General features: G+C 36.5%; 1 protein-coding gene across 1 annotated transcript in view; it reads right to left on the bottom strand.

The window, feature by feature from the left end:
* Positions 1–212: 212 nt before the first annotated feature.
* The window catches only part of GABRA4 (gamma-aminobutyric acid type A receptor subunit alpha4), a 103,582-nt gene continuing 90,097 nt past the window's right edge, over positions 213–13,697 (bottom strand). Inside the window, 1 exon segment of the mRNA XM_020990669.2 lies at positions 213–12,367. Coding sequence (XP_020846328.1) covers positions 11,834–12,367 — 534 coding nt within the window. The 3' untranslated portion in view covers positions 213–11,833.

The following is a 13,697-nucleotide window of genomic DNA, read 5'->3' as shown; positions in this document are numbered from 1 at the left end:
CCTCCATTAAAGCCCCACCTTTGCCACACCCTCACTGTGTGACCTTGGACAAGGCTATTGTACTCTCAAGTTGCCAAGCACCATATTAAGAGTCTAAATTACAAAAAAGATCCTGATCTTCTTTAATAGAGAGGAAGCTCCTCCCTGGTAGCTCCCTCTATTGCTGAAATAAGAAGCCTGGTCCAAAATAAATACATAAAGTACTTAGGAACTGTTAGTGGAGAAATTTATTGACATCAGTAAAATACAATGGAATGTCATAGTCACAATTTCACATGACCTCTCTTGTCAGACAGGTTTCTTTTTAGTAATTGCCAGTGTTCATGATATAGCAGAGTTAAAAGTTAAGTTTAGTAATAGTCACACAAGATCATAGCTACTGGACCACTTCAGAATCTGTTAACATAATCATTCAGAATTTTTACATTCCAAGCAGTGGAAAAATTCCTTGCATGTCATTTCTCCCACAAAGGTGTTTACGCAACAGAGGCAATGTGGTATAGTGGTGAGAGCTCTGAATTTGGAGTCAGAGCAGCTGGGTTCAAATACTTCCTCTCCTATGTACTTTGGGCAAATGCACTTACCTTTCTGAATCCAAAACTTAAAATGAGGAACTGGAGTAGATATTCCTTGTGACGCTAAACAAGCTTAAGTTTCTAAGTTAGCCAGATTTTGGTCTCTGTTTATTTCTTTCTCTTTGATGCTTGTATATGTATATACATGTGTATATATGAATGAATTCATGTAGAGGATGTTATTTTAGCTGTAACAATTTTCTTCATTGCCATGTTAGGTCAGGATCTACAGAGAAAGGACTGAAGAGAGAGGAAGTTTCTAGTAGGTTCTCTATTCAATGGAGAATAGACACTTGTAATAGGCAGATTCATAGAATCTTAGAATTGAAAGAGCCCTCAGAGATTTCATCCAGTCCTCACTCCAAAGCTTGAGTCCAGACAACAATAGCCTTGAAAAAATAGTCATTCAAACCCTTTGACTTCTACTAATTGGGAACATACTACCCCTCAAGGTAAGCAAATTTGCTTTTTGATAATTAATTTTGGGGAAATTTTTGATAAGTCAAAAACTATTTGTAACATTCACCATTGATCCAAATTCTGCCCTCTAAAGCCAGTGAGATAGATGTCAATGAGGTTACTATGGGTTTGAAAAATTAAGGTTCAATGCTTTGTTCACTACACAGTGGAGCAGGCTTTACACTTTTAAAGACTGCAAAGTATAATATGGATTTTCAATGTCAAAGTGTAAAGCTATACTTCATCAAGCAACTTCATTTGGTGTGAAATAGATTTAGCCAAATAATGCTCCATATGCAATAGCATGAAGAATTTGCATCATCTTTTACATTATACAATTGTGCTAATAAAAATGTGTGCCTATCTTCAAAAAGGAGAAAATTATAGTCAATTTTCTATAGTCAATTTTTAACTCAGGAACAAGCTATTTACAGAATAAGCTGATTTTTAATCCTTATATATGGCAACAGAAAAGTTAGCTGTTTATGGGCATCAGAGATAAACATACTTTTAAGGTGTCTTGTTTTATGTTTCTAAATGTAACAGAAACCTCCCCTACTGTCACAGGTCACAGTGTGCTTAAACTCTTCAAAAGAATAATGAGTAAATTTCTAGATTACCTATTAAATGTGCCCCTCTTGTCTCTTTTCAGCCCCTTCTTGACATCAGATTTTCTTAGAAGGGCACTTTCATCTGCAGTTATAACAATTCACTTTTACCCTGAATCTCTACACTTATCCTGACCTTTTCCCTTGGGTTTTCCTTGCCAAATTAGGAAGCACAGTACAAACTTTATAAATGTTATCTGATTCTGGTAGTAATTGACCTGAATCCTACTCTACAAGACCTCAGATCGAGTGGACCTTTGGGCTCTATTTGGACATGTCCTCTTAACTTCCAATTTGTAGCACACACATCTACCAATGATCATTCATTCTTTTAATAGGCCAACCTGGGCAAATGAAGAACACAAAATTTGAGGCTGTGGAGAACTTGGAGAGAGTTAGATATAAATAAAAGCCAAGATTAATGATGACAAGAATGGAGCTTCAAGGTGAAATCAATGTCTGGTGGAAGAAGATTAATTCTGTTTTACTTGACCCCAAAGGGCAGAAATAGGAGCCGTGGATGGAGATTATAGGACTAGATTTTAACTGAACATAAAGAAATATTTCCTAATAATTAGAGATGTCTAAAAAATGAATGAACTACTTTAGAGTATTAATTTCTCTGTCACTGTAGGTCTGCAAGCAGAGCCTGAATGACCACTTGTTTGGGATATTACTTTTCAAAGAAATTTCATTAATTAAAATCCTTTTACTATACACTCCCCCATGCAACATACCAGGGTACAGAAATACTTAATTATTTTGTGGCAAAACTGTAATCTCTATAGAATTCCAGATACCAATGTACTTATCTTAGCTTTGAAATGTTTTAAACATCACAGCTGAAAGACACACCTCTCATCTAAGTGAACAAAAACAATAAAGCACAGGGTGTACCAAATGCATCTCTGCCTAAAAATACATTATTCATCTTGACTGTGATGATGAGAAGATTAATAACATAACAAAAGCTTTTCAAGCTTGCAACTTACAAAGAAGAATTGAAGATTAATCTGAGGAGTGTTGAAGTTCATTCAAATAGCACAAATTATGAAACACTTTGGATTTCATGCAGGTGAAAGCGAGCATTCTGAATTCTTGGCATGTTCATACTGAATAACATGTCAAGAACTATCCTTATCAATGAGAAATCAATGGGACCTTTAATTTCTACCTTCAAACTACTGAACTACAATGGAATGTTTACCATTCATGTCCTATTCTGTTGCTTCCTCATGGTTAGGTGATTACCCTAGTACCTAGGTTCTTAAAGACTATCTCAGTAAAAATCAAGTGCTGACATATGTTTGGCATCTTAGGACTGGCCTACCTAACTTCTGAAAAAACATTTAAGGCTGGCTATTACATTATGGAAAGGTCACAATCTGCATCAGTGAAAGAGGTACTCTGATGAAATAAAGAGTCTTCTGAAGATGAAAACAATTAAATGTCATGAGTTCTATGGATTGACTCAAATGCTAGGGTTTGAATCATATCTATGGTGAAACCTACCTGAAGCAGGTTTCCAAGATCATCAAAATTCTCATAAAAATAGGAACAGAGCATCATTCCCACATGAAAAAGTTTGAAACCAAGTAGGACAAACAGTGTTACTCAAATATATCCACTTAGATGAGCCCTGGTTGCTTACAGTTAGATTGTGATTTATATATACATATATATATTTATATGTGTGTGTGTATATATATACATATATACATATATGTATATATATAGTACATATATATATATATGTTTTTTTTTAATGTAGCCATGCTATTTGCTACCATTTAGCCTAGTGTGTTCCATGCAGTCCTCCACCTCATTCCAATCACATGGCAACAGGAATCTTATATAAATTCTAAAGGTAGTACAGAAACACAAAATCATAGAATCATGGAATTTTTAAGTTGAAAGGAGCATAAGTTGTGAAATCCAGTCCTCAACAAAATATATAAATCCCCTCTACAACATCTCCAATGATATCTGTAGTCATCTGATTCACACTGGAATAATTCCAGTGTTAGGAAACTCAAAACCATCTAGGATACATTCTTCCATCTGACAGCTCTAATGCTCTAGGGATTTTACAGCTAGTCAAATTCTGTCTGCTTGTTACCTTCACTCACTAAACCTAATTCTTCCCTCAAAAGACCATGCAAATCAAGTCAGATCTTTTTTTCCCTCTGACTATTCCCCATAAGTTAAATGAAAGCTACTTCTCCAGACCAAACATCTGTAAGTTCTTTCAAGTGTTTGTTATTTAACATGGTAACCATGTATCCTCAATCTACCCTTGTCCCCTCACCTTGACCTTGTTAATGTCCTTCATCTTTATCATCGTAATCATTATCTTCTTTCCATCTCAACATTTTCCACTTTGAGCTGGGAGGAACCTGGAAAAATATTTAGTAAAATTCTCTCAATATACAAATGAAGAAACTCAGAAGTTAAGTGAGTTTCTCAAGATCACCCAGGTACTCTTAAATATGGTGACTAAAGCTGAAGAGAATACATCAGATATGGTCTAATTCAAGCAAAGCAGAGTGATTCAGACACTAGACTTTCTAGCATTGCTGCCTAAGGTCACATTAGATTTTGTGGCTACTGGATCATATGGAGCCAACGGTCCACTAAAACCCCAAGGATATATTGTAGAACAGCCAAGTTGAATTTTTTTGGCTAATGGATTTTACTAATAAGGAGAAACAAATGTTCCATAAGGAATAGCTAAAATTTAAAGATAAATGACTTTTTAAAAAAGAAAAAAGTTTAGAGAAATAGAATGCTAAAATAGGTAGCCATTCCATGTCTTTATTTCTTTAGATCATAAAGTTAGAGGTGGAAAGGACCTTGGAAGGCACCTAGTCCTCCCCCTCATTTTACAGATGAGGAAACTGAGACAGAGAAGTTAAATGACTTGGCCAGAGTCACTCACCCAAACTTTCTGACTCCAAGTCTAGCTCTCTAGCTCTGACACCAAACTGCCTCATGATCTAATGCGATGGCACCAAATGGTTTATGTACATTTCCCCTAAACATATGCTGTGTCTATTTTTTTACAAGCAAAAAATGTTTTACACTTTGGGGGCTTCATTCCAAAGTGCTTTCTACCTTTTAGCAACTATATTCACATAGATAGCAAAGAAGAGACAGCAGCTGTCCTTTACTTAAAATTAGAAAATATTGTATTAAATATAATCAGGAGAGTGACAGGCTGTTTATGAATGTGGAGTTGACTGTACAGTATAATTTATTAATCCTGACTTTCCTCTTAAACAAGAATGATCATGTCAGCAGTGGTGCCAGCAATGGTAAAAATTTGAAAAAGCAATAACCACATGATGGATTCCTTCCAGTCAGGGAATGTAGTTAAAGGGGAGAAAACTTGAACTTATTCCTCTTATATTTTAAATGGATACTTTTTGCATAATTTTATTTTTCCATTTTAAAATGCAGGTGTTCTCATGTTACAGCTTCCTTTCACCTGTCACTTCTGCAAAAAAAAGGTACATACCTTTGCTCCCAATTTGCCTTTATCTCAAGGACTTCAAGCTACTTGATTCAGCTCTAACTAGAATAATTAGTGATAAACAGAGTCATGAAAAGTATGCACATATGTATTCATCACTGAGCTGTCATTATTATTATACTCAATGTATTCTAGTTTACTGCAAGGCTGATTATTATTGAAACATTAGCTTTAAATTGTTTTTTCCTTATAATGAAAAAACATTAACCCTCATTTAGTCTACTGGTAAATTGAAGGACATGAGAATATAAACATGGGGAGAAAAGAAATCAATGCATGAGAGAAAAGAAAGGAAAATTTTTTTAAAGGAAATAATAAGGGGCAGCTAGGTGGCACAGTGGATAGAGCACCAGCCCTGGATTCAGGAGGACCTGAGTTCAAATCTGACCTCAGACACATAACACTTACTAGCTGTGTGACCCTGGGCAAGTCACTTAACCCCATTGCCTAACCTTACCCCCCCAAAAAAAAAGTTCTAAAGGAAATAACAAGAGGAAAGAGTTGAAGAGGAGGGGGGGAGAGAACATGGAAACAGGAAATTCTATGAAAATAAGGTAAAAAATAAATGAGCTCCCATCCTGATGTTGTAGATCATGTTCATACTGTGCTCTGGTTTTTGATAATTTGCTATCTGTGTGACCTGGAGCAAGTCATTTAATTTCCCTGAGCCTCAGTTTCCTCATCAGTAAAATAGTTTTTACATTCTCTACTTTATTGGTTTGTTGTGAGGAAAGTGTTTTGTAAGCCTTAAAATGCTAATGAAATGTCAGTTATTACCAACCCCCAAAGGACTGTTGTGATAATCAAATTGAAGAAGGTACAAATTGAAGAAAGGGTTTTTTTTTTCAATTATAAAGGACTGTTGAATGTTCTGTGATATTGTCAAGGAGATACCTAGAAAATTAAATGGGCTACTCACCAACTGTGAATCAGTGTCTGGGTAAATCAAGTTTTATAGCAGCATTCTCAAGAAATGAAATGATTGCTAGAAGACCTCCAGAACACTTGGTAGATCTCTTGTGGAGAATTTAAGGTAAAAGACAGATAAGACTGAACAACAATAAAAAGAGTCACATAGGACCAGAAAAAATGTATGGTTTATCCACAGTGATGAAATTACAGGTAGTTCAATGTATCAAAGTAGCATCCTAAGCCCTGAAATGCTACATTCAGTAATAATAATGATGTATATAGTACTTTAAGGCTTATCAAAAGAAGTTTCCATGTATTATCTCATCTGGCACCCAACAGGAATACTGTAAGATAGTTATCCTCATTTTGTCAGTCAGGGAAACTGAGTCTTAAAGAGATTTAAGTGCTTGCCTAGGGTTATACAACTAGTGTGGGGCATTGTGGCACAATGGAAAGTCAAGTTGTTGGTCAACTATCATTTATTAAGTGCCTACTATGTACCAGGCACTATTGCTGGGGTTTGAGTCAAAGACAGATTGAAATCCATCTCTACTACCAACTACCTATTTGACCTTTAGCAAGTCACTTAATACTTTTTGGTCTCTGTTTCCTTTAGTACTTCATTTCTAAGATGTCCCCAGTTCTAAATTTATGATCTTATGATCCTAAATGTAACAAGCAGAACATGATCCTGAGGATTGTCTGACCCTAACACTAAAGGGTCTGACTGATGCACGTGCCTGCATCAGATGCACTCAGAGTCTTGACCCACAAACAGATTTTGGAAAAAGCTTTGATTACAGTGCCAATGAATAATTTTCATTACACCCATGACCATTCAATTTAAGTTCACCCTGATTTTCAATCACTCCTTACTTCATTCCAGCCTACTAGAAATTAGTTTTCTAATTATGCCTATATATTACCTGTGGTTCTTTCACTCTTCTCTTCTCCTATCATTTTCTGCCTTTATAGCTTCTCTACTTCTAGAGGATAGCCAGGAAAGGCTCCTTTGAAGATATTTTTTTTTCCTTATAAATGAAAGCTAGAGGGAAAAGATTTGTGGCTACTTAATTGAAAAAGCAATATAGAAAGCTCTCATTTTATGAATGAAAACAAACAAACAAACAAACTAATGGCCAAAGAAGATAAGTGATAGCTCAAAGTCACAAAGCTAATAAGTGGCCAAATGAAACTAGGAAATGCCTCACAACTCCCAGTCCAGTTGGTTTTTTGCTACTTTCACTGGGGGAAATGATGCAGTGACAAAGAGAACATGCAGTTGGCAATTGGGGACAGAACACATGATGATATGGACAAGTCAATCAGAATTTTGGCTGGCCTTGTTAACTTTGAAAGCTACTGATTAGAATGTACTGTTAACTGATGGAAAGTACTTTGTATAGTCTTCTTCAGCCCTATTTCCCAAATAAGATGAACATCTCAACTTTTTAATACTTTATATAACTTACATTATACAACCTCATTGAGAATATTATTTTATTCATATGTAGAATGGGGACAGTACCTACATTGCCTATTTCACACAGCAATGAGGAAGATCAAGTGAAATAAGGCACAAGAAATATTTTGAAAACTTTAAACACTATAAGATACAAAGGATCAATTATTATTTGAATTATTAGTTTGCAAATTTATCATTGTATCTAATTACTACATGCCATACACCACAAAGACATCTTTTTTTAGGTGCCTTTTCCTCCAAAATCCTCACTTTAAAGATTAGGCAACTAAGCCTACAGATGTTTAAGTGACTTGTACAAAGTCACACAGCTAATTGGAAGGGTCAGTATTAGAACTCCAGCTCTCTGACTTTAAATTCAGCACTTTTCCCACAACACCACCCTGATGAGTAGGTACGTGGCACAGTGGATAGAATGCTGAATAAGGAGACTTGAAGACCTGAGTTTAAATCCAGCCTCAGACACTAACTACCTGTGTGATCCTAAGAGAGTCACTTAACTTCCATTTGCCCATATAAAATGGGGGTAATAATAGCACCTACCTCTTAGGTTTGCTGTCAGGACAAAATGATAATATTTGTAAAGTGCTTATCACAATGCCTCACATATAGTAGGCACATAATAAATATTTCTTTCCTTCTTGATTTCAAAACCAGCCCACATTACATTTTAGCACATTAACTAGTTGTGGGATCTTAGACAATCGAGTTGTGTGCAGCTTAAGATCCTACTTCTCTACCACCTAGCAACTTCTAGAGAACCAGAGCTACACTTCGACCTGTATCAGAACTGTGCTTGGCATATAACTTCATCCACTTCTCTGATTGCGTTACTCCCTCATTTATGGAATAGGCAAAATAATATATGTAGTATCTACTTAATAAGGTTACAAGGAGGATCAGTCGAAGTAGTATTATGCAAAGCACCTTGTAAGTCTCCAAGTGTCACATGAATGTCGGATATATTTATTAGTACCACAGCTGAAACTAAATCTCAAGTCTGTTGACTTCTAGTGATTCTGACTATAGTCCAAATCCAAAGAAAATTAACTCCCAGTTGTATATATGTACATTTTTGAGGGGGTAGGCAGAGGAAGCATCTGTACGCATAATTTCATTGGTTAAGTATAGGAAATGCCCTGTGGGAAAAGCCTATCACCAATGCAGAAAAGCAACGTATCTGGAATTTATATTCTCAGAGAGTTTTCTGATACAATGTTAAGTGACTTCCATATATCATGTGGTTGGTATGCATCAAAGGCAGGACACATGTAGGTCTTTCTGAGGTCAATCCTCTATTCATTATACCATGCCACCTCTTCATAGGTTCATTAAATATAGATTATTCACCTCCCTCCACAGTTGTCCTATCACAATTTCAAAATGATCCAAAGAAATAGTCTTATGATTTCAATCCATATGTGATCCTTGATTTAGTTAAATGTTGAAATCAGAATAATGATTTTGTACAGGATATAGTGTGAGTTCAACTGGATCCATTTGTATCAATTCTGGCTTTTGTGGTAACCTTCTGAAATCTGCCAAGATTATAAGTGAAGTTTAGGGAAAAGAATGGCAAGATGGGGCATTCCTAGGAAGGCCTTGAAGGTAAACAAGGAGAATCTATTCTTTACTAAAAAGTTGAAATAATAATTCATATTTTTATATCATTTCAAGGTTTGCAAAATACTCTCCTCAGAAAGGTTGGTAGGTACTTCAAGGATTATTATTCCCATTTTACTCCATTGATTTTTCCACTGTATCACATTGAGTCTTTCCTTAATTAAGCCCCAATACTCTATCCTTTTGCAACCATTAAGGAAAGCATCTTTTTACCACCAGAAATAGTTCTGTATTCCTGCATTTGTTTGTTGGAAATCTACTGAGGCAAACAGAAGTTGTGACTAGCTCAGGGGTCACACAGCTAGTAAGTGTCTGAAGCTAGATTTGAACTCAGGTCTTCAGGTCTCCTGGTCCAGCATTTTTGTCCCTTTTCAAAACAAAATAGATGAACAACATGATAAAGCAAGAAGATATTATTTGATCATTTATTGTGTGCTGTTGTGAATAACGTTGGATGAAAAACCTGTAATTCACATTTCTCTAGTTATCCCAGCTATACATCACCTAGAAAAGTGTTCCAGGATAAATGTTCCATCATTCTGACTCCCTTACATAGTAGATGTTCTATATTTGTCCTTTTCAGTAATGGTCCAAAATTAAGATCTCCTTGAAGTACAAGTTATAAGTAAGACTTGAAAAGGCAACGGCAGTGGCTTTTGGGCCAAGAAATTACCAATCTAATTTTGTGGAGGTTCCTACCAGCAGAACATTCCTATATACTTTGAGGAAAACTCTGTTCCCATGCTTTTGAGTGATTTCATAGGAGAGAAGAGGAGAGTAGCAAAGAGGTACAAAGCCAGGCATGGACTAAGCCCCATGATTCATATGGGAGACATTATTCTAAGTTGTCAAGTCTACCTTCTAAAAAGGAAAAAGGTTTCTCTGCTAAAAATTTTTTAAAACTTCCTAAATGAGTAAATTAAATCCTACCCAATGCCTTTGAATTGCTATTTTGCCCACATTCCTTCAGGATTTTGTAAGTTCAAAGACATCATCAAAATTATCAAATCTCTCCAAGAGTACAGACTTCTGTCAGGACTCTTACTAGCTTTTGCCAACCCATGTAAGGAAGTGGACCCAAGAGAAGGCCCTGAAACATGTGACTTATTACATATTTTAGCCCTGTCTTTCTATTAGCTCACACCTCACAAAATTCAGTCACCTTGTATAAGGCCTTGGGTGCAAAGAAAAATTTGACTGAGTGCATATGATTTTTCAAGTGTCATAGTATCCAGATCTGACATTCAGTATCACTACAGTATGTGGTACATTTATACCAATAGTGCAACCCAGGGCAATCTATCTTTCCATGTTTTGTTATTTTTTAGGTGCCAACTGCAAAAGCTACTCCCGTATTTATGTCATCTTAACATCTGCACAGTCTAAAATCAGTTTATCTTCTAGAAAGAGTCAGTGTGGCATTGTAAATGGAACCTTGGAATCAGAAATCCCAGGATATAAGTTCTGTTTCTGACACATCCTAGCTGTCATGGGAAAGTCACGTAACTTCTCTGTGCTCCCAGATAGCTGTCTATGAAACCACGTTGGATCTACTTGTAGACGATTGGTGGAAAGAACTTCCATCCTGGCAGTTACCCACACTGATTAAAAAGAGATATACTCGATTACTACCTGAGAATTCAACTGTGGGGGAACCAGATGCTAAAGTCATGCTATAGTAAGGACATTTACTTCATTTGGAAAATTCAAGTATTTCTCTTCTTAGAAATCAATTCTTCATGCTAATTGTAGTAAGATGGTGATAGGGCAATACATTCATTGCCTGTATGAGTTTAAAGGTGTGCTCTTTTTAGAAGAAATGATTTTCCTTACAAATGTGCTATATTTTTATTCATGGCAGGTATGGATGGGCTGGGATCTACATCAGTGGAGGAAATACCCACATTGATGAGACTGTAGATTCACTGGAGCACCAAAACAAGAATTTTCCTGGCTGGTGCAATCAGGTCACGGCTGCTCCAAATGAGTAGTAAACGTTGTTTTTCTACCATATGCACTGCTTCATCAATGCATTGGGAATTTGCTTCAGCTGCTCAGTATTTTTTTTTCCCCTTCATTGGTCTAATAGGAGAAATCCTTTTTTCACAGGCACTAAGAAGATTCTGAAAGGTCATTGCATGTGATATCACATATACATTTCTGGTTAAGGGGAGTGCCACTAGAAACTCAGGAAGCTGTTGATATTCACTACGAATATTTCTAAAATGCCAATGCCCATTTTCAAATTTCAGTGAACCACAACAGCCCAGTGCCCCTTGTCCAAACTTCCCCATGGGGGCTTCTGGACAAATAAGTTCTGATTTTCTTCTAAATTTAATGTAAGTTTCTTCTATTTATATTGCCATTTTGGGGAGGGGAAGAAATTATTATTTTTTAACTGAGTTCATTCTCTTGGTAATTGACACATACATATATATGACATATGCATAAATATATATATATATGTATATATATATACATATATAACATTAAAGAACATATACAAAGCTTTGATTTCAGGAGAAAGGATTGGTTTTGCTTTAAAAAAAAAGTTTAAAAGGTACCCTGCACTAAGTGCATTATTGTTAAGGAAACTACTACATAGCAGCAAAAAACAAAACAAAACAAAACAAAAACACCACTACATTAAACTTTCTGATTTCTTCATAGGGTCCTTAGATAAGTAGACTACCCAGTAGACCATGTTAAATGCTCCAAATGTGACAGGGAAGAGAATCCGGGCATATTTGTCTATTTTACTCGTGCCAGAGCCTAAAGGTGGGGGCGCAGGGGGAGGCGTGACAGCCGACGATTTTCCAGAAGATCCAAAAGTATTGACCTTGGTTTGGATCTGTTTCAGTCTCGATCCAAAGAGATGACGCCTCGCTGGAGAGACAGTGGAGACCAGCTGGGACACATACCCAGTTAAAATAGGAGTGGATGGAGGTGCTCGAGGAGGTGCTCGAGCAGCAGAGATTGTCTCAGCTGCATTTGCCCGACTGAATGGGTTGGGACTGGAAGCCAGATAGGATTGTGGTGTGGTGCCAGAAGGCCCCTGAGCTTCTGCAGAACTCCCCATTGACGCGTTTCCGGTCTCGGTCCTGTTGCCAACATCAGCATCAGATTGAACTGGTACATTGGTTCTTTTTCTCACATTTGAATTGGCATCTGTATTCTGAAAGAATAAGGGGTGGGGGGGAGGGAAAGAGAATCAGTATCAGACATATAATTATTTTAAGTGTTCGGACTAATGTCGAGTGGGGTTAAAACTCCTTCCAGTAGGCCAGATCTTGAAAATCAATCCTTAAATATAAAGCATTCCATGGTACTTCAGCTTCACCCAGAAGCTTAAAATATTACTCTAAATTCAAATGAATTTCCACATGCTTCAAGTTGTCAATCAAGGACCTTCTTCCCAATACATTAATTATTTCTACAAGTAATTGGACAATGAATCTGCAAGGAACTGTATTAAGCAAGAATGTGTTTGTTTTTATTTTGAGAGTTCATGCCTTTAGCTGTATATATTCTGCATTCATTGTTCTCTTCTATTGTAAAGCATCTCATGTCTGAAATTCTCCAATTAGGCATTGTAAACATTTCAATAATTTTTTTAAGCAGAAGGAACATCTGTTTTTATGTGCTGCATGACAAAACAGTTTTGTCCTTGTGTTAACTCCTTCCTTTTGAGAATTAGAAAAAAATCTTTAATTTCCAACTTCTCAATACTTCCTTTCATAAGAAGAACCTTAAGCTATATGGTATACATGATACTGGTGCACTTGGGTGTTTATATGAGAGGGATGACCTGGGATTAGGAATACCTGGGGTATTCTAATATACCAGAGGTGTATTGGAGCCAGCTTCAAACAAGCTAGTGAGTACCTATAGGAAATTTTTTTTTAATGCACATTTATACCTGAGAAATCCACAAGACTGAGAAAAGTGTTGGAGAAAATGCCAATAATGCTGATTAAGCTTAAAAGTGTACCTCCAGGGCAGCTAGGTGGTACAGTGGATAGAGCACCGGCCCTGAGGTCAAATCCGCCCTCAGACCAAACACTTGACACTTACTAGCTGTGTGACCCTGGGCAAGTCACTTAACCCCAATTGCCTTAAAAAAGGGGGTACCTCCCTTTCCTCCCCCCCCCCATGATTGTTCAACATTTGCCAACACGATGCTGGTTTCAAAGTTTTCCCCTGACTCGGGCTATCTAAGAGACCACAGGTGAATCACTTAATCTCTCAGTGCCACAGACCATTCTCTAAGACTAAAGTTCATCTGCATTTGCTGTAGGAAGTTTGCATAAGTGGAATTTCCCACTCTGATGATATCTCGGGTTCTCAGAGTAGAAAACAATACACAAATATCCAATGTACACTTAAATTTTACATGTCAATATTTCCCTTTAAATTAAATTTTATAATATTCTTTTGTTGAGTAACAAATCAAAATAAAACTTTCATGAATATTTTTGAGGGTATTCTCCCTTCTCAATACTAAA

The sequence above is a fragment of the Phascolarctos cinereus genome, unplaced genomic scaffold (assembly GCF_003287225.1).
Source record: "Phascolarctos cinereus isolate Bilbo 61053 unplaced genomic scaffold, phaCin_HiC Scaffold_9;HRSCAF=440, whole genome shotgun sequence".
In the NCBI taxonomy this organism is placed as follows: domain Eukaryota; kingdom Metazoa; phylum Chordata; class Mammalia; order Diprotodontia; family Phascolarctidae; genus Phascolarctos; species Phascolarctos cinereus.
The sequence above is the reverse complement of the archived record's forward strand: the minus strand, read 5'-3'. Positions and strand labels throughout refer to the sequence as shown.